The sequence below is a fragment of the Nomascus leucogenys genome, unplaced genomic scaffold, assembly GCF_006542625.1.
Source record: "Nomascus leucogenys isolate Asia unplaced genomic scaffold, Asia_NLE_v1 000717F_115961_qpd_obj, whole genome shotgun sequence".
Taxonomy (NCBI): Eukaryota; Metazoa; Chordata; class Mammalia; order Primates; family Hylobatidae; genus Nomascus; species Nomascus leucogenys.
The window spans coordinates 17981-36728 of NW_022097579.1; the positions used below are offsets into that span (position 1 = coordinate 17981).

Below are 18748 nucleotides of genomic sequence, written 5' to 3' on the forward strand. Positions count from 1 at the left end.
AACACTGTGAAACCCCGTCTCTACTAAAAATACAAAAAAATAGCCGGGTGCGGTGGCGAGATCTCAGGTCACTGCAAGCTCCGCCTACCGGCGTGAACCCGGTAGGCGGAGCTTGCGGTGAGCGAGATCAGGCCACTGGAATCCAGCCTGGGCGACAGAGGGAGACTCCGTCTCAAAAAAAAAAAAAAAAAAAAGACAGAGTCTGGCTCTGTTGCCCAGGCTGGAGTGCAGTGGCGCGATCTCGACGCATCACAATCCCTGCCCCGCCCCTGGGTTCAAGTGATTCTCCTGTCTCAGCCGCCCGAGTAGCTGGTACCACAGGCACGTGCCACCATATCTGACTAAATTTGTATTTTTACTAGAGACGGGGTTTCACTCTGTTGGTCAGGCTGCTCTCCAACTCCTGATCTCCTGATCCGCCCACCCCCACCTCCTAAAATGCTAGGAATATAGGCATAAGCCACCACGCCGGGCCTCTTTTTTTCTTTTTCTTTTTTTTCTTTTGAGACGGAGTTTCGCTCTTGTTGCCCAGGCTAGAGTGCAATGGTGCGATCTCAGCTCACTGCAACTCCACCTCAGCAGGAGAGCAGGAATCTTCAGTGATCCACGGGCAGATCTGCAGCCATTGTTGGCACCTGTTCTTCCCGCAAACTTTGTGCCCGGGTCTCTCCTTCCAGTACCTCTTGCATGCCCCCCACCCCCTCCACGTCCGCCGACCACCATTGCCAGCAGGTATCTTGCACAGGTACCTTGCAGCGCTAATTAATCCGTTAAGGTCGCTCTGTCACTCGCGCCATTCTGTGCACGCGCACCCACTGCCTCAGCTTTAAAAGATGCGTTGCCCGGCAAACTTGCCGCGCTAATCCGTTAAGGTCGCTCCGTCCCTCACGCGGGTTCTTTGCACGCGCAGCCACTCCCTCAGGTTTAAAAGGCGCGTTGCCCGGCAACAGAAGAAACTGCTGGCTTAGCGGTTGGCCGAGTTGGCAGCTTGACCTGGACGCTCAGAGCCCAGCTCTGGAGAGTTCAAAAACGACGGTTCCCCACTGCTCCCAGGAGCGGTTACCTGGGCACTCTGTGCCCCTCATTCCTGTCGGGCCCAGGCCGAGGACCTGCAGTAGGGCTCAGTTGCCTGGAGCCCGTTCAGCCCATCCCCCAGTTCACTTTGCTTGTGGGATCTCCCCGTTGCTCCTGCCCCTCGACTGAGTGGCAGGCCATCCTACAAGCACCCGGACACTTGGCATCAGTGCTGTCAAGACAACTGTAAGAAGGCTTTCCGTGATCCTGCAAGCAGTGTGTTCCTTCCTGGTGATCCTGACTTCATTTCATGGCACAGGTACCACAGCAAGCCCGTGCCTTGTGCTCCGAGTTCCAGGGCATCCTCCAGCTCAGCCACTGCACTGAGCACAAGGACTCTCTGTGGGGCCCAGGAGCAGGAAGTCACCCCTTTGGGGCCCACAACACCCGGCCGTCCCCACACTTGTGTCCAGGGAAGATAGTGTTGAGGGCCCTCAAGGAGAGCGGGGCAGGGATGCCTGAGCAGGACAAGGACCTAGAGTCCAAGAGAGTCCTGATTATCAGAGAAGAGTCCCCGAGGTCACCGGGGATGCACGCTCTGAATTTAGGCCCCTGCGGGACAAAGGAGGCCTCTCTCCCATTGTGCCCAGGCCTGGGCCTGTGCAGAGAGACCTCCATGCCCAGAGGTCAGAAGTCAGAAACAATGAGAGATCGCAGACCTCCTGGACGAGCTCGGCACCAAACGCAATGCCATCTCGAGCTCCTACAGCTCCATGGGAGGCTTCCCGTGGCTAAAGCGGAGGAGGGGGTCAGCCTCATCCCACTGCCAGCTGACCATCAGGTCCTCAAAGACAGCGAGTGAGGACAGGCCTCAGGCTGTCTCTTCGGGTCACACCCGGTATGAAAAGGCAGCAGATATAGCACCAGGGCAGACACTCGCCCCCAGGAATGGCTCCCCCAGATCCCAGGCGTCTAGGCCCCGTAGACGCAAGTTTCCCCTGCGGCCACGCAGGCGAGGGGAGCCCCTGATGCTGCCGCCTCCCTTAGAGCTGGGGTTCCGGGTCACTGCTGAAGACCTGGACCGGGAGAAGGAGGCTGCGTTCGAGCGCATCAACAGTGTACTGCGGGGCGAGCCCAAGGCCATCTGGGACTGCAGACCCTCATGGCCTGCCCACACTTTGTCCTCACTTGCAACAGGGGCTTCTGGTCTGCCTGCTGTCTCTAAAGCACCCAGTATGGATGCACAGCAGGAGAGACACAAGTCCCAAGACTGCCTGGGCCCAGTGGCCCCCCTAACATCTGCTGCAGAGGTCCCCTCCACAGCTCCTGTGTCTGGGAGGAAGCGCAGACCATCAGGCTCCCTGTTCTCCTCCTCACATCCCCTTCTTGCCACCTCTTCCCACTCCCGGGACTCAGCCCAGGTCACCTCGCTGATTCCTGTCCCCTTCCTAGCTGCAAGCATGGATGTGGGCATGAGAAGCCCAAGGCCTGGCACTTCTGGAGCCAGTTCTAGCCCTCCAGCCACACCCATGGAAATTGACAGTACAGAGGTGGGCCCAGTCTGCATTCTGGAGCCAGTTCTAGCCCTCCAGCCACACCCATGGAAATTGACAGTACGGAGGTGGGCCCAGGTCTGCATTCCGTCAGAAGAAACCCTTTAAAGAGAAAGGCCCAATGGTAATAGGGCACGGGGGGGTGGGGCCTGAACACCAGGGGGCCCCCAAGGCAGCACACTTCCATGGTGACCGCAGGACCTGGCACGGGGAGCAACTCTGTTGGGTGGCACTTTTGTCTTTACTTTCTATCACACCCCTGGGGGACCATTTAAGCCGATGCCCGCAATTGCAAGTCGGGGATCCAGTGCCACTGCAAACAAGGCAGGCTTCACGTGCAAGTCTGGACCAGCTTCTGACCCTAGCAACCGCACTTCTCGCGTGGGCACAGCAAGGAGGAACCTGGCCTCTAAGGCTCCCTCATGCGCTGTCAGGAGTTCTGCTGGACACAGGTCCAGTGGGCCATCCTCCAGCTCATCCTTCTCCATGTGGAGCTTTTGAGCCCGTCATAAATTCCTTGCTTAGAGTGAGATCCAGAAGAGTTTTCTCTAGGTTTCCTTCCAAGATTTTTGTAGTTTCCTATCTTAACATTCACATTTAAGTCTTGAATCTATCTTGAAGTGATTTGTCTATATGCTGAGAGATAAGGGTCCAGTTTCATTCTTCTGCATGTGGCCATCCAACCCTCCTAGTACCATTCATTGCAGAGGGTGTCCTTTCCCCAGTGTGTGTTTCTGTCGGCTCTGTGAAAGACCAATTGGCTGTGAATATGTGTCTGTCTTTCTGGGTTCTCTCATCTGTCCCATTGATCTAAGTGTCTAGTTTTATGCTAGGATTATACTCTTTTGGTTACTATGCACTTGTCAAAAATTTTGTAGTTCTAATTTGCAGTGAAATGGGATGCCTCCAGTTTTGTTGTTTTTGCTGAGCATGACTTTGGGTCTTTGAACTCTTTTTTGGTTCTTTTTTATGAATTGTAGGACTTTCCAATTCTGTGAGTGATGACATTGGTATTTTGGTAGGGGTTGTATTGAATCTCTAGACTGCTTCGGGCAGTGTGGTCATTTTAATGCTATGAATTCCTTCCATGAGCATGAAATGATTGTCCATTTCTTTCTGTCCTCTTAAACATTTTCATCAGTGTTCTGTAGTTTTCCTTGTAGAAATCTTTCACCTCCTTGGGAAATTTCTTCTGTGGCATACATTTTTCCATGTTGTTGCTATTGTAAATAGGATTGCCTTCTTAATTTCTTTCCCAACCAGACCATTATTGGTGTATAGAAATGCTGCTGATTTTGTTGTTGTTGTTGTTGATTCTGTATTCTGCAAATGACTGTATTAATTTATTTATCAGGTCTAGGGGTTTTCTGGTGGAGCCTTTACATGTTTCTAGATCCAAGATCACATCTTCATCAGACAAGAAGAATTCGATGTCCTCTTTTCCAGTGTGGATGCCTTTTATTGTCTTCTCTTGCCTGATCGTGTGATGTGGAATAGGAGTGGTGAGAACGGGCATCCTCGTCTTGTTCCTGTTTACAGAGGAAATGCTTTCAACTTTTCCCCATTCTGTAGTAGGTTAGCTATGGCTTTGTCGTATCAGGTTTTACTATTTTCAGGTACGTTGTTTTGTTTGTTTGTGTTTTTTGAGACAGAGTCTCGCTCTTGCCGCCCAGGCTGGAGTGCAATGATGTGATTTTGGCTCACTGCTACCTCCGCCTCCTGGGTTCAAGCGATTCTCCTGCCTCAGCCTCCTGAGTAGCTGGGATACCTGGCGCATGCCACCACGCCTGGCTAATTTTCATACTTTTAGTAGAGATGGGGTTTCACCACGTTGGCCAGGCTGGTCTCGAACTCCTGAAATCCGGTGATCCACCCACCTCAGCTTCCCAGAGTGCTGGGATTACACTCGTGAGCCACTGCACCCAGCCCTGCCATTTTCAGATATGTTTCTTCTATATCTAGTTTATTTGTTCCTTTTTTCAAGACATGGTCTCGCTGTGTCTTTCGTGTTGGAATACAGTTTCACGATCATAGCTGCAGCTTTGAACTCCTGGGCTGAATCCACTTCAGCCTTCTGAGCAGCGGAGACTAGCAGTGCATGTCACCAGAGCTGGCTAGTTTTCATTTGTTTGTAGAGATCTATGTTCCTCAGGTTGGCCTTGAACTGTTGATCTCAATTGATCCTCCCAGCTCAGCCTCCCAAAAGCACTGGGTCGACAAGCATGAGCCACTGCCTGGCACAGAGTCACATTTTAACATCACATCCTCATTGCTGGGCTCAAGTTTTGGCAGTGACTGAAAACCCTAAGGGAGAGTTTCTGGTCAGGCCCGGCCCATTCTGTGCATAGGAGGGGAATGGAAAAATGGCCTGTGGATGGTTCTTTTGGAGAACTGGCCAGACGAGCACTGAGATGCCGTTTCCTGGAATACAGGGCCGTGCAATGTCCAGCCCAGCTGCCAGGTCCAGGGCCCTCGGCACCATCTAGTTTGGGAGCTCATTCAGAAGTGGCCTCATTTGCCCAAAGCAGCTGGTCTCCCTTCCAATCTGGTCCCATTTGAGAGATGCAACTGGGCCCTGTCTTCCAGGAAACCATTTCAGTGCGTGTGTGTCTTCGTCCCCGCGCTGGCTAGCCTCTCTGTACCATGAGAACTTGGGTTATGCAAGGCTCAGCCTGTCAGCTGAGCATCATGAAGCAGCTCTCTTCTGTTCCAGTGAGGCCAACCAGGCTCCAACACCCCTGCCCCAGGTCTGACCATTCTCCCCCTCACCCAGAAGTGACCTCCAACCCGATCCTGCTCCCTGTCTTCTGGCAGCTGCTCTGGGGAAGGGCATTTTGGACTCAAGGGCTGAGCGTGTCATTTTCTGTTTTCTGTTTATCTTTCCAGAGCTGTCTGGGATAGCCCACGTGTTAGTCCATGTACTGCTTCTTCAGAAGGCAATCAGGGCTTTCTTTCAGGGGTGGGTATAAAAGTTCTTGTGGCCAGGCACGGTCACTCACGCCTGTAATCCCAGCACTCTGGGAGGCTGAGGCAGGTGGATCACGAGGTCAGGAGATCGAGACTATCCTGCATAACATGGTGAAACCCATCTCTACTAAAAATACAAAAAAATTAGCTGGGCGTGGTGGCTGGCGCCTGTAGTCCCAGCTACTCGGGAGGCAGAGGCAGGAGAATGGCATAAACCCAGGAGGCAGAGCTTGCAGTGAGCCGAGATCGCACCACTGCACTCCAGCCTTAGTGACAGAGGAGACTCCGTCTCAAAACAAAACAAAACAAAAAGTTCTTGTGACATTTGTGTATGAAATCAGCCTTCACAACGTGGATAGGACCAGCACGCTTCCGCGGAACGACTCTGCAATCTTACTACATTTATTTTTTTATTTTGTATTTTATTTATTTATTCCTTTTGAGACAGAGTCTCACTCTGTCACCCAGGCTGAAATGCAGTGGCGAGATCTCAGCTGACTGCAACCTCCACCACCTGGGTTCAAGTAATTCTCCTGTCTCAGCCTCCCGAGTAGCTGGGACTACAGGCACATGTCACAACGCCCGGCTAATTTTTGTATTTTTAGTAGTGGTGGGGTTTCGCTATATTGGTCAGGCTGGGCTCGAACTCCTGACCTCAGGGGATCGATCTGTCTTAGGCTCCCAAAGTGCTGGGATTACAGGTGTACATTTATTTATTTATTTGAGACAGAATCTTGCTCTGTATTTATTAATTTATTTGAGATGGAGTCTTGCTCCATTGCCCAGGCTAGAGTGCAGTGGTGCAATTTCAGCTCACTGCAACCCCTGCCTTCCAGGTTCAAGTGGTTCTCCTGCCTCAGTGTCCCGAGTAGCTGGGATTACAGGTGCCTGCCACCACGCCTGGCTAATTTTTGTATTTTTAGTAGAGACAGTGTTTCACCGTCTTGGCTAGGCTGGTCTCGGACTCCTGACCTCAGGGACCACCTGCCTTGGCCCCCAAAGTGCTGGGATTACGGGCCTAAGGCACCGTGCTTGGCCATATTTATTTATTTAATTATTTAGAGACAAGGTCTTGCTCCGTCACCCAGGCTGGAGTGCAGTGGCGCCATCTCAGCTCACTGCAGCCTCCGCCTCCGAGGTTTAAGCGATTCTAATGCCTCAGCCTCCTGAGTAACTGGGACTACAGGTACACACCACCACGCGGGGATAATTTTTTCTATTTTTTTGTAGAGACACAGTTTCACCACGTTGGCCAGGCTGGTCTCGAACGCCTGACCTTAGGTGATCTGACAGGCTCATCCTGTCAAAGTACTGGGATTACAGTCATGAGCCACCACGCCCGGCCTCTCACTACATTTAAATGATGCAGTGGCTCACACCTGTAATCCTAGCACTTTGGGAGGCCAAGGCAGGTGGATCCCCTGAGGTCAGGAGTTCGACACGAGCCTGGCCAACATGGGGAAACCCCGTCTCTAGTAAAAATACAAAAGTTAGTCAGGCGTGGTTGTACAAGCCTGTAGTCCCAGCTACTTGGAAGGCTGAGGCAGAAGAATCACTTTAACCAGGAGGCAGAGGTTGCAGTGAGCCAATTTCATGCCACTGCACTCCAGCTTGGGCGATAGAGTGAGACACTGTCTCAAAAAAAGAAAAAAATATGATGCCGGGGCATCTCGGCCTGAATACCTGCATAAGCACTGTCATGTCCAGGCCAGGGCTGCCGGTCGACATCCAGCACCATCTCTTTCAGCAGAAAGGGAGGAAGCTTACGGGGCGGCTGAGGGACAAGATCCCAGGATCTCAGCCTCTGCTCATGGATAAGCTCTGACACCCGAGTGAGCTGGGGGTGCTCTGTGCGCATTGGTTTCCCCAGCTGTCAAGTAAAGGGATCGGAGGTGGTGGAATGACCTCAGATTTGGGGCAGCAGTGAATGATCCCGCTCCCTGGGCCATGCCAGTGGCCCAGCCTCAGCTGAACACAGCCCCAACACTCTGGAATGGGGATGAGGGGGCAGTCAGCTCTTGCTCCTAGTAAGAGAGATGCAATAGGGCTCTGTGGCTGAGCTGGGTGCCTTGCCTCACACCTGTAATCCCAACCTTTGAGAGGCCGAGGCAGGAGGATTGCTTGAGGCCGGGAATTTTGAGAATAGCCTGGACAACATAGCCAGACCCCATGTCTATAAAATAAGAATAAAACAGGTGCAATGGCACACAGCTATAGTCCAAGCTACTTGGCAGGCTGAGGCAGGAGGGTCCCTTCAGTCCCGGGATTGGAGGCTGCATTGAGCTATAATCGCACCACTGCACTCCAGCTTGGGTGACAAAGTGGGACCCTGTCTCTGAAAGAAAAAACAAATCGGCCTGTGAGCATGGGTTTCATTTTCAAACAAGACCCGGAGGGTAGGGACAGACAGTGCTGCCACCCTTAGGTGCTGAACACTCAGAAATGGGCCAGTGGCAGCCCTTTCCTCCCCTGCAGACACCAGATTGGGCAAAACAGCACGTGGCACTCGCAGCTCTTGCAGTGAGGGCAGGACCCAGTGTCAACCCTTCTGCCTGTGGGAGGGGTTGCAGAGGCCTGAGGAGAGGCCAGGGTGGAGGCTCGTCCCCTTGTGCAGAACTTGGTGTGGTCTCCACCAGGTCCCCAGCCCACCAGTGCAGGGCACCCCTGAGCCTGCTGCTGTCACGGGCCCTGTCTCTACCCAGGACGTCCCCACACCCTCCCAGTGTCAGGGAAATGATCATGGTGGTGGTGACACTCCACAGGCAGGGCTGCTCAGAGAAGCTGAGAAGGGTCACACTGCAGGTAGGGGTCCCTGTGACAAGCCCCTCTGACCCCGAGAGAGCTGACCAGGCCTCTCACGAGCACAGCCACAACCCGGCAGTCCGACAAAGATCCTGGCTGGGCTCAGCCACCTCATTGACAAAGGCCACAGGCAGCCTTGGTCGTGTGAATTTTGCTCTCCTGGGGAGGCTCAGGCTGACGGCTGATGTGGGCATTGCTGAGGGCAACCTGTGTCCCAGTGGATGTGGCCGGGTCTCCTCATGCTGCATTCCTTAAAGTAGGACCCAGGGTGCGTGCCCATCTCCAGCCCAGGGCAGCTCCCCTGTAAGCTGGGTGAGCTACTGAAGCCAAGGCAGGAGGCAGCTGACAACACCCACGGCCCATGCGGAGGTGGTGGAAAGGCTGGACTCAGCAGCAACACCAAATTCCGGACCAGGCAGAAACCACCCAAGACTGAGGGGCTCGTGCCAGAGCGGTGGCCACAGGTAAGAACCCGGGACCAGGCTGTGTGTGGCGGGAATCCTCCATGTCCCAGGGCTCAGCACAGCAAAGGAAGACCAGCCGGGTCACCCTGGTGGCCATCTGTCCCTGTCCCACCTGCAGAGTCAGAACAGCCTCTCCCCAGTGGAGATCATCTCTCTCTGCCAAAGCAACAGCGGTCCCTGCCCCAACCAGACTACCCGACTCAGTGGAGTTAGGGATACTGCTCCAGCATCCTAACACTGCCCAGCTGGCGCCTGCCTGTGCTCACCCACACCCCCCAGGCCGGCCTTCCCTGCAGCCTGGGCTTGGCCACCGTGGCCTGATTGAGCACTGAGGCCTCCTGGGCACCCAGCCCCATCACTGCACCTGCCACTTCCAGCCCCACCCCACCGGCTCAGGGCTTCTTCCCAGCGGCGCTCATCATGAAATCAACATGCACGCGAGTCGTCTCAGGAAACTTTTTAATGAAAGTGTCAGCAGTTCTTTCCCCCACGGTGGTGTGTAGGTGGCTGAGCTCAGATTGCAGCTGCTAAGACACCAGCCACTTACCGAGAGAAAGCCAGGCTGCTTCAAACCCAGGGCCCGAGGCAAAAAAGCATCACTTCTGGTCAGAGAGTCTGGAAGCCATGCCTTGTGTGAGGTCACACTGGCATCTAGGCCTTTGCCTGCATTGCAGAAGGAGAGCCGGGTCCCCCTCCTGGAGAACGCCGTGTTCCCCAGCCCCGCACCGGCTTTGCCACCACACAGGTTTTTGAGCCAGGAGGTGGGTAAGACGTAGCTGTAGACCCAAAGCAACCATCAGCCCTGGGGCCCTGCGGGAGAGGAGCACTTTTAGAACATGGAAAAGTGTGGTCATCCCATCATTAGGCAGCACACAACCTACATAAATAAAAAGTCATAAGGGGAAGGAGGTTGGAGAGGGAAAAAAAAATGGCAGACATTGATAGACTGGTTTCCAGTTTCAAGGTAACAGATGCACATCATGAGACCAGAGGAGACTGAGACAAGGGCTGCATTTGGCTTTTCTAAGCAACATGTGTTCCTGCGCAGGGCTGGATGGTCGCTGAGACAGAGATGGAAGCCAGGACAGGGGAGCCCACCGGGCCCAGATAGGTACAGAGAGCAGAGGCTTCTGTTCTGTCCTCGCCACCCACGAGGGTGACACTGCTTGTAAATGGTGGCTGTGCTCTCCCAGCAAGAAAAAAGCACAACTAAATCCACACTGCACACAGATGCAGACAGAAAGCCTTCAAGTGGCTCTGTTTTCTGCTCCCTGCCTCGCCAGGTCCACAAGCAGAGAGGAGTGTCACGCGCATGGCCCTGCTGTCAGGCTCCCCAGTGAGCTGCGGGCTCAGCAGGAGCTGCCCACTGACACACAGGGCCACCCACTCCTCCCACCTTGGGAGCGGTCGCCAGAGTCACACTGGGTGCTGGTGTAATCCAGGGACCCCACACACTTCCTTAAATGTGATCCTGCTTCCCTCTGGGCAGCTGCATCCTCTCCTCCTGCAGGACCATCTGGAAACTTGGCTCTCAGTTTGCTCTCCCTTCTCTCCTCTGCCTGCCCCAAGCCCCTCTTTCTAAAAAAGTGATGCAGTGTTCATGGGGTTATTTCTTGAAAATACTTGGCGGCCTCCATGCTTCTGTTTCCTTTAGCCAAGTGGTCAGGAGGGTTTACAAAGAATGCCTGGGCTCCTGGACCTGCCGGGGCAGAGTGGGGAAGAGGAGAGTGGCTCAGAGGGGGGCTCACAGCTGCTGGTGGGAGGTCTTTGGGGCCCAAGCCTCCAAGTCCATCTCAGGTGCTAGAAACCCCTGCTGGTGACATGAACCCCTTACAGTGAGACAAGGCATGACTTGGGGCTGGGGGGATTGTTTATTTTAGAGATGCACAGGGCTTTGCTCTGTCCCCCAGGCTGGAGTACAGTGGCTCCATCATGGGTCACTGCAGCCTCTAACTCCTGGGCTCAAGCAATCCTCCCGTGTCAGCCTCCCAGATACCTAGGATTACAGGTGTGTGCCACGATGCCTGGCTAATTTTTCTTTTTATTTCTTTCTAGAGATGGAGTTTGCCACATTGCCCAGACTGGCCTCAGACACCTGGGATTGGGTATCCTGCCTTGGCCTCCCAAAGTGCTGGGATTACAGGCTTGAGCCACCACACCCAAACACTTGAGGTAGTTTTAAGCCCCCAGCAAAGTGCACTAGCAGGACCAGAAGGTGGCCTGGGCCCCCACTATCACTCTCATCCATGCAGACCTAGGCAAGTCCCTCTCCATGAATGTCGGCCACACCACATACAATGCAAGTAGGAAGATGGGCAGGACTGGGGGTGGGGCAGGCAGAGGCCACCTCTGGCAGGTCAGGGTTGCCAGGGCTGGAGCCTGTCTTCCCATACCTGGGACATGACCTCCAAGGACCAGCTGTCAGTCATGGTGATGGGCTGGCTGGGGTTGGCAGGGAGCTTGCTCTCCTTCTCTGATGGCCGGAGCAGCGTGGGGCCAAAGACAGTGGCGAGGTTGCACAGGGACATCTTATTGACTGCCTCCTTCTCTGCCACCCTGTAGAGGACCGAAGCAGAGGGTGCTGTTTCAATGCCACCACCAGGAGAGAGGAAGAGGGGCTGGGCCGTGCTGGAGTCCTCAGGAAGGCAGTGACCTCGACCCTGGCTGTGCTGCAAGGTGACTCCAGCCCTGGTACTTCTGGGTCTCAGTGGCCCAGGACAAGGGGCCAACTCTGGGCTGGTGAGGGAGTCTCCTCTATGATGTGACTGGGAGGGAAGAAGGGGGTCTAGCGTGCTGCTGGCCATGGCCAAAGCTCTGAGCTCTTTTTTAAGGCCACAGTGCAGGGGGAGGAGGGTGGCAAAGAGGAGAGGCGGGGGCAGGAGTGGCGGGGGCAGGAGTGGCAGTGGCACTAGTCGCAAGAGGCAGTGAGTGACTGCAGACAGGGGTCAGGGGAAAAGGTCCTCGGTGTTGGGGGTCTAGTGGGAGCAGAAAGGCACCCCGCGGCCTGGGGACCTGGAGTCCTGGGCTGCCACGGGAGAGCTGGGCTACCTTTTCAGGTGGTCCGGAAGGAAAAGGAAGGGGAGCAGGTTGGCCTCCGGCAGCGACAGCAGCAGGTTGAGCATGCAGCTCTCCTTTGCAACCGGGTCTGAAAGAGCTGCAGGAGGCGGTGGGTTACTCCTCAGGGTCACAACAAGCCAGAGACCTCTCCCGAGGTGGTCACATGGAGCACCTGGGGCTTGTGTCCCTGCACAGCCCAGGCTCGTCGTCATCCTCAGTCTCACAGCTCTGGCCCCCAGTGAGGACCCTGTGAGGGGCGCTGGTGTGGGGTATGAGCCACCTGAACGCCTTTTCTCTACCTCACACGGGTCAGCAGCACGAGGCAAACAGCAGCAGGACGAGCCGCGGGAGCAGCCGCTCATGGGCAGAGCTGCCCTTGGACAACTCCTGCCACCACCTCCTCCCCAGAGGAGCCCAAGGCAGGGGAGGCTCGGCGTGGAATGAAACAGGGGAGTGACGGACACAAGGAGGTGGGAAGTGGGAGGCCCCAGCCCCACCAAGTACGCAGAGAACCCGTCGTCCTGGACACCACAGGGGCACCTGGAGGCTGGGAGAGCAGGTCCTCTGTGCATGGGCGTGAGAGGCAGACCTGCCCTAAGGGTGATGCGGAGGCTACAGGTGCTGCACGTGCCAGCGCCCACTCTAGACATCAGCCTCCAGGTTGACTAAGGGTCAGACCCGTGGCTAGAGCACCTGGGCAATCTCCTTCAGCCCTGGTCTGCAGAAAGGACAGCAGACTTTAGGACCCCACAGCATGGCAGTGCTGACTATTTCAGCCTCTTGGTCCCCTTGAGGAATAAGGACCGGGAGCCCTCTGGGGATGGGCGAGGGCTTCCAGGACAGGCTCGGTTCTGGTCCCCTGCTTTCTAAGGTTGGGTTAAAATGCCGACCATGGCAGAGGGGGCACAGCTTGGGTTCTCACACCTCACTTTTCACAGCCTCCAAGGGCAGCAGTGCACGTGGAGGAGACGTCTCCCATGAGGCCAAGGCTTCCAGTGCTCACCGATGCCCTCCGTGAAGTTGGGGTAGAACTCGTCAGTGAAGAGGGGCTCCAGCAGCTCACAGAAGTACAGCTTCGGCGTGCCTGTGATGGCGTTCACGTCCATCTTGCTCGTCATCACCGACACATCCTTGTTATCTGGAAAGAGCACGGAAATGCCGCGGCCTCCTTGAGGATCCCGAGTGAGTCACCCGCCATCCCTGCCTTGGCTAAAGCACCGTCCCTGCCATACTGACCATAGTGCGGGACCCTCCCGGGCTTTGAGCAGCTCATCTGACTCCTCCCAAGAGCTGTGCATGGTTCTGTGTCTGCAGAGTTGATGGGGGTGCATGGGCATTCCCATTCCTCTCCCCTGCTTGGCCCCATGTGATGGCCAGGAGGAGGCCAGTGTGGCAGGACACAGTGCCTGCATGGGGATTGGGTGGCTCTGCCCTGTACATAGCAACCACCCCTGCACCAGTGTCTTCTGATAGCAGGAAGGCCATGGGAGAATCTGATTGGTTTCAGTGTTTGAACCTGTGTCTTCCTTTGGACCCAATTGGCCATTGGTGTTTACATCCTCACCACAGGCCAGGTCCATTCTGGGCCCCCAGAGGGAGCTGAAACTACCACAGAGCCCTCCCAGGGATGCTGGGCATTCTAGGGATCCTGGTCAGGGTGGGTGGTGTGTGCCCCAAAGAAGGGTCTGCAGGCACACAATCCTGTTGCTTTGAAGATGCTGGGCAAGGACCCTCTGGGGTCTCAGTGCCCTCCCCTGGCATTTGGGGCAGCTCCAGGTCTTTCACAGCCTCTGAGGGTTGGTGAGATGGAGGCAGAGATGTTAAAGCCCCGGTCTGAGCTGGGTCCCATCAGTGCCTTCTGCCCTCCGCATCCTCAAGCAGGGCAGTGGACAGACTGCACTGAGTCCTGGGCTTCCACCTCCTGTCCACCCCCAAGGCAGGAAGGCCAAGGCCCTGAGGAAGCCCCTGGTGCACCCCAGCAAGCAGCATCTGTAGCTAGGATGGTTTAAAATCTGGCCTCTATGGAAGCTCCTTCTACAACTCTTGTCTTCTCTTTCTTAAAAATAATAAAACAGTAAATGAAGAAAAGACACAGAGAAGGATGTGACATGCCCTGGCCATGGAGCGCTCTGAGATCTCATCGTGGACACCGCCGCCCACACCTCCATCCCATCCTGCGGAGGCCGACACTCACTGACGCCGAAAGCTGCCTTCAGTGCCTGGATGTCCGTGGCAACTCTGGATACGCGATAGATGCCCACCTCCTCCGTGCCGCGGTGCTCGATCTCCTCCATACACTGGCACACGATGTAGGGCACCTTGGACCTCTCTCTCCTGCAGGAGGAGGGAATGTTCTCAGTGTCCTGACAGCCCTGCTTGGGCCACAGCACAGGAGACCTGCCCCCTATCTGTACACCCGGAGGTGGGGTGAGGACGGTGACGAAGGTGCCCAGGTCTGGGGCTGCACACAGAGCCTTGTGCATGCCTGTCCTCCCTCTGCAAGCTCGGTCCTCATTGCAAGTACTTTCTCAGGACTTTTCTAAGAGGCTGAAGCAGCCAGACCCTCTGCAAGTCACACAAGATCTTTGTGGGATGGTCAGGAGGCCTAAGTCAAGTCAGCACAGCAAGGGCATCTGAAAGATTCCAGATCTGGGGTTAGCAACCTGTGCTCCCAGCTGGGAGATCAGGCCCGGTGTTGGTCCTGCCATCCACGTGGTGTGTGAGAGGAGAATCCCCTGACCCCTGCCCCGGGCCCAGGCCTAAATAAACATCCCACGAATAAAGGGTGGCCTCAGCACCAGTGCCCCAAGTCCTGCGATGCTAAGTGCGTTTCTCCTCTGAGTCTTAGCAATGAACAATTCCAATACCTCCACACAGGACACTAGAGAAAGAATACTTCAAAGTCAGAACACAGTGCTGTGCAGAGGCCTTTAGTTCTGTTTTGCAACTGGATTTAGCAGCACATCAAAGCAGCTTCTCAAGCCACCCTCATTAGCTGTGGTTATTTGGAGGGGCTGCTGATGGAGTCCTCGATGCTCATGCCCAGAGCCCTCCCAGAGTGCTACCAAGTGGCTGCCATGCAGTTGGGGGTGGGGAGTGGTGTTTAGACACAGAGAGGAGTCCAGGGTATGACTGATGGAGGCCCTGGCCCACGTGACCAGCAAGGTCCGGGGCCCAGCCAGATTCCATCCTGGGGAAGCAAATGAATTCTCTAAGGAAGTGATGTGTGCCTGCAAGAACTGCTCTCAAACCAACAAACAGGCTTCTCTTGGCAACTGACTCATGACAAAAGGGCGGGGGTTAGTTACAACCATTCAACAGGAACCTGGGACAGTGACAAATTCCAAGCAAGGCCAGAAAACCCTGCACTTGGGCAGTTCCTGGAGCCAGCCTACTGCTTCCAAGCAAGGCAGCAAAGACATTCCTGAGCTGGTTTGGAGGAAACACAGGAGGTAGCTGAACATACCAAGTGTTCTCTGGGGCCTGACCTCACCGTGCAGCGGCCACGCACAGAGAGGAGAGACCCATACATGCTCTTTTCTGCAGAAACAGCTGAAGGGACAGGCACCCTCAGTGCGTGAGCCCAAGTCCCTCTGCACTCACTTGGTGACCACTGCAATCTTGACTCCAAAGACCCCTGTCTGTTTTCGGGACGGCATCCTCTTCAAGCTGAGCTCCCTACTGGTGAACTTGACCAAGGGCTTTACTTCAATCTATAGTGGGGAGAAGGGGCACAGTCCTCTAATGCTCCTGGTCCTCATAGCCCAAGGTCCCAAGGGCCCCTAGAGGACTCATCAAATATTTCTACCCACAAGGCATGCAAAGGTCTCAGGGTGAGGTGAGACTGCCCCTCGGGGAAGCCCCTAGTCTACTTCAGAAAGAGCAAGGATTTTGAATGCCCACCTCGGCCTCCCAAAGTGCTGGGATTACAGGTGTGAGCCATAGTGCCTGGCCTTTCTTGGAGCCTTATACCATTAGGAGGCATCCAAGGATTGGAAAGAAATTTTTATGCAAAATCTGAGGCTTACCCCGATTTGCCTGTCTCTGTTCCTGGATTTTGCCTTTCAACTTAGAAACACTCTGGAGGCCCCAAACTCTAACCTCTGTGTCATCAGCCCATGAAGACTACTGCTTTCTTCCTGAGATCTATTTCTCTGTGCAAGTTTTGAATTTTTATTGGCAAGAGAGTTTGTCTGACACAAACTACTTTGTAATTACTGAAACAGGTTTTTGTTTGTTTGTTTGAGACAAGGTCTTGCTCTGTTCCCCAGGCTGGAGTGCAGTGGCACAATCACGGCTCACCACAGCCTCGACTCCCGGGTTGAAGCCATCCTCCCGCCTCAGTCTCCTCAGTAGCTGAGATTACAGGCACACAACACTATGCCTGGCTAATTTTGTATTTTTAGTACAGACGGGGTTTCTCCATGTTGCCCAGGCTGGTCTCAAGCTCCTGAGCTCAGGCAATCCATCCACCTCATTCTCCCAAAGTGTTGGGATTACAGGCATGAGCCACCACGTCAGGGCTGAAACAGTTATTTAAAATAGTTTTTCAGGTAGGATGCTGTGGCTCACGCCTGTAATCCCAGTACTTTGGGAAGCCAAGGCGGACAGATCCCTTGAACTCATCAGGAGTTTGACGCCAGCCTGGCTAACATGGCGAAACCCCGTCTCTACAAAAAATAACAAAAGTAGCTGGGCATGGTGGCACACCCCTGTGGTCCCAGCTACTCTGGAGGCTGGGGTGGGAAGATCACTTGAGCCAAGGAGGCCAAGGTTGCAGTGAGCCAAGGTCGCACCACTGTACTCCAGCGTGAGTGACAGAGTGAGACTCCAACTCAAAAAACCCCATACGCCGGGCGCGGTGGCTCACGCCTGTAATCCCAGCACTTTGGGAGGCCGAGGTGGGCAGATCACGAGGTCAGGAGTTCGAGACCAGCTGGCCAACATGGTGAAACCCCATCTCTACTAAAAACACAAAAATTAGCTGAGTGTGGTGGCGCGTGCCTGTAATCTCAGCTACTCAGGAGGCTGAGGCAGGAGAACTGCTTGAACCAGGACCCGGGAGGCGGAGGTTGCGGTGAGCCGAGATCACACCATTGCACTCCAGCTTGGGCAGCAAGAGTGAAACTCTGTCTAAAAAAAAACCCACACAAAAATAAAATCTTCCACTTTAAAAATGCTTTTTGTTGATTAAAGTAGGCTGGGCATAGTGGCTTAAGCCTGTAATCCTAATTACTCAGGAGGCTGAGGTGGGAGGATCACTTGAACCCAGGAGGTTGAGGCTGCAGTGATCTGCGATGGCGCCACTGTACTCCAGCCTGGGTGACATAGTGACACCCTGTTTCAAAAAAGAAAAGAAAGAAAAAGGTTAAAACGGTAAATTTTGTTATATATTTTACCACAATAAATAGAATGGGAGTAGAGGCTGAGAGGCTGTTGAATTAGGTACTGTGGAACACTGCAAGGAAGCAAAAATAGCAAAATATTGGCCAGCAAAAGACTGAATGGGCTCCATCCTTTCAGCCTGCAGGGGCTGAGGCCCCCCATGGCCCCCTGGGTTAAGGTTTCAGCATCGACCCTGACATGCCATTTGTTCTTTTCCATTTGAAGAATACGTCAAATCGGGCTGTTAAATGGAGAAACAGAGGGGATAGTCACCCCTTCGCTCAATCCTTGAAGTCCCTGTTTTAATTTATTTTGGGTCATATTAATGATTTTAATGGCTTGGGCAGCTCCTCAGGGTCTCGTCTTGCCAAGACCAACAGTAAGGGACAAAGTGTGGGTTTTATTCCAATTGGAGCATCCGTCCCAGTGATGGAAATTCAAGAGCAGAAACACCTGAGACCACTGGAATATTCTGCAAAGCTATTGCCCCAGTGATCAGGCTAAGGTGGACTTGTTTGCCTTCAATCTTATGCCCCAGGGAACAGAGAGAGTTCCTCCTTTACATTTAGTGGGGTCTCTGGGGAAACAGTGTCAATTAAGGCCATAAAAGTTTGCTTAGTGCATGGGAACCAGTGGACCCCCAAGTTTGTGAGAGCAATTGTCCTCTGTAGTGGCGAGGGTCAAGGAGTATGCTGTGTCCCTAGCAAGGCTGGAGTGGTCACGGGTGCTCTATTTTGGGGGATGTGATGTGGGCTCACATCTTGAGGATTTGGGTTTGGATTCTCTGTATAACTTGTTTTAGAAGTGCCTGGACCTCTTTGGGGTCTTACCGTAAATCTGATTATTGGGGAAGCCCAGGTTGCAAAGTTGCCAATCCCAGGGTTGGGTGGTGGCCATGGAAGTTCTGAAATGGGGGTCCTTTCCTTGTCAGTAGGGTTTGGTGCTTTGGGATGAGAAGACGGGGTCCTGGAATCAATCATTCCAGGCCATCGAGGGCCTCTGTAGGACTAGTCACATGAGGCCGGGCATGGTGGTTCATACCTATACTCCCAGCACTTTGGGAGGCCAAGGTGGGAGGATTGCTTGAGGCGAGGAGTTCAAGACCATTCCGGGCAACACAAGGAGACCTCATCTCTACAAAACTAAAAACAATTACCCAGGCGTGGTGGAGTGTGTCTGTAGTCCCAGCTACTCAGAAGGCTGAGGCAGGATCACTTGAGCCCACAAGTTCGAGGATGCAGTGAGCTGACTGCGGCACCACACTCCAGCCTGGGTGACAGAGGGAGATCCTGTCTCTAAAAAAAAAAACAAAACAAAAGTGTAATCACTTGACTAGTTAGGGGAGCGCCACCATGCCTAATTTTTTTTTTATTTTATTTTCAGTAGAGACAAGGTCTCGCCATGTTGCCCGAGATGGTCTTGAACTCCTGGGCTCAAGCAATCCTCCCTCCTTGGCCTCCCAAAGTGCTGGGATTACAGGTGTGAGCCAGTGCGCCCAGCCTGGAA

At 54.2% G+C, this 18748-nt stretch overlaps 2 protein-coding genes across 2 annotated transcripts; one reads left to right on the top strand and one right to left on the bottom strand.

Annotated features, from left to right (window-relative positions):
• The first annotated feature begins 1324 nt into the window (after positions 1-1324).
• On the top strand, positions 1325-5418 carry LOC115834296 (putative POM121-like protein 1). Its single transcript, XM_030809064.1, is given in 4 exon segments — positions 1325-1544; positions 1547-1747; positions 1750-2635; positions 5382-5418. Coding segments are annotated over 4 exon segments (1344 nt in total).
• A 2080-nt stretch (positions 5419-7498) lies between these two features.
• On the bottom strand, positions 7499-18311 carry LOC100594425 (breakpoint cluster region protein-like). The gene is made up of 7 exons (XM_030809065.1): positions 18073-18311; positions 15461-15570; positions 14052-14191; positions 12861-12995; positions 11849-11954; positions 11194-11356; positions 7499-7522 (listed from the first exon to the last, which is right to left on the bottom strand). The coding sequence occupies exons 1-7, from the start codon at positions 18220-18222 to the stop codon at positions 7499-7501; spliced, it is 828 nt and encodes a 275-aa protein (XP_030664925.1). The 5' UTR covers positions 18223-18311.
• Between the last annotated feature and the right edge of the window lie 437 nt (positions 18312-18748).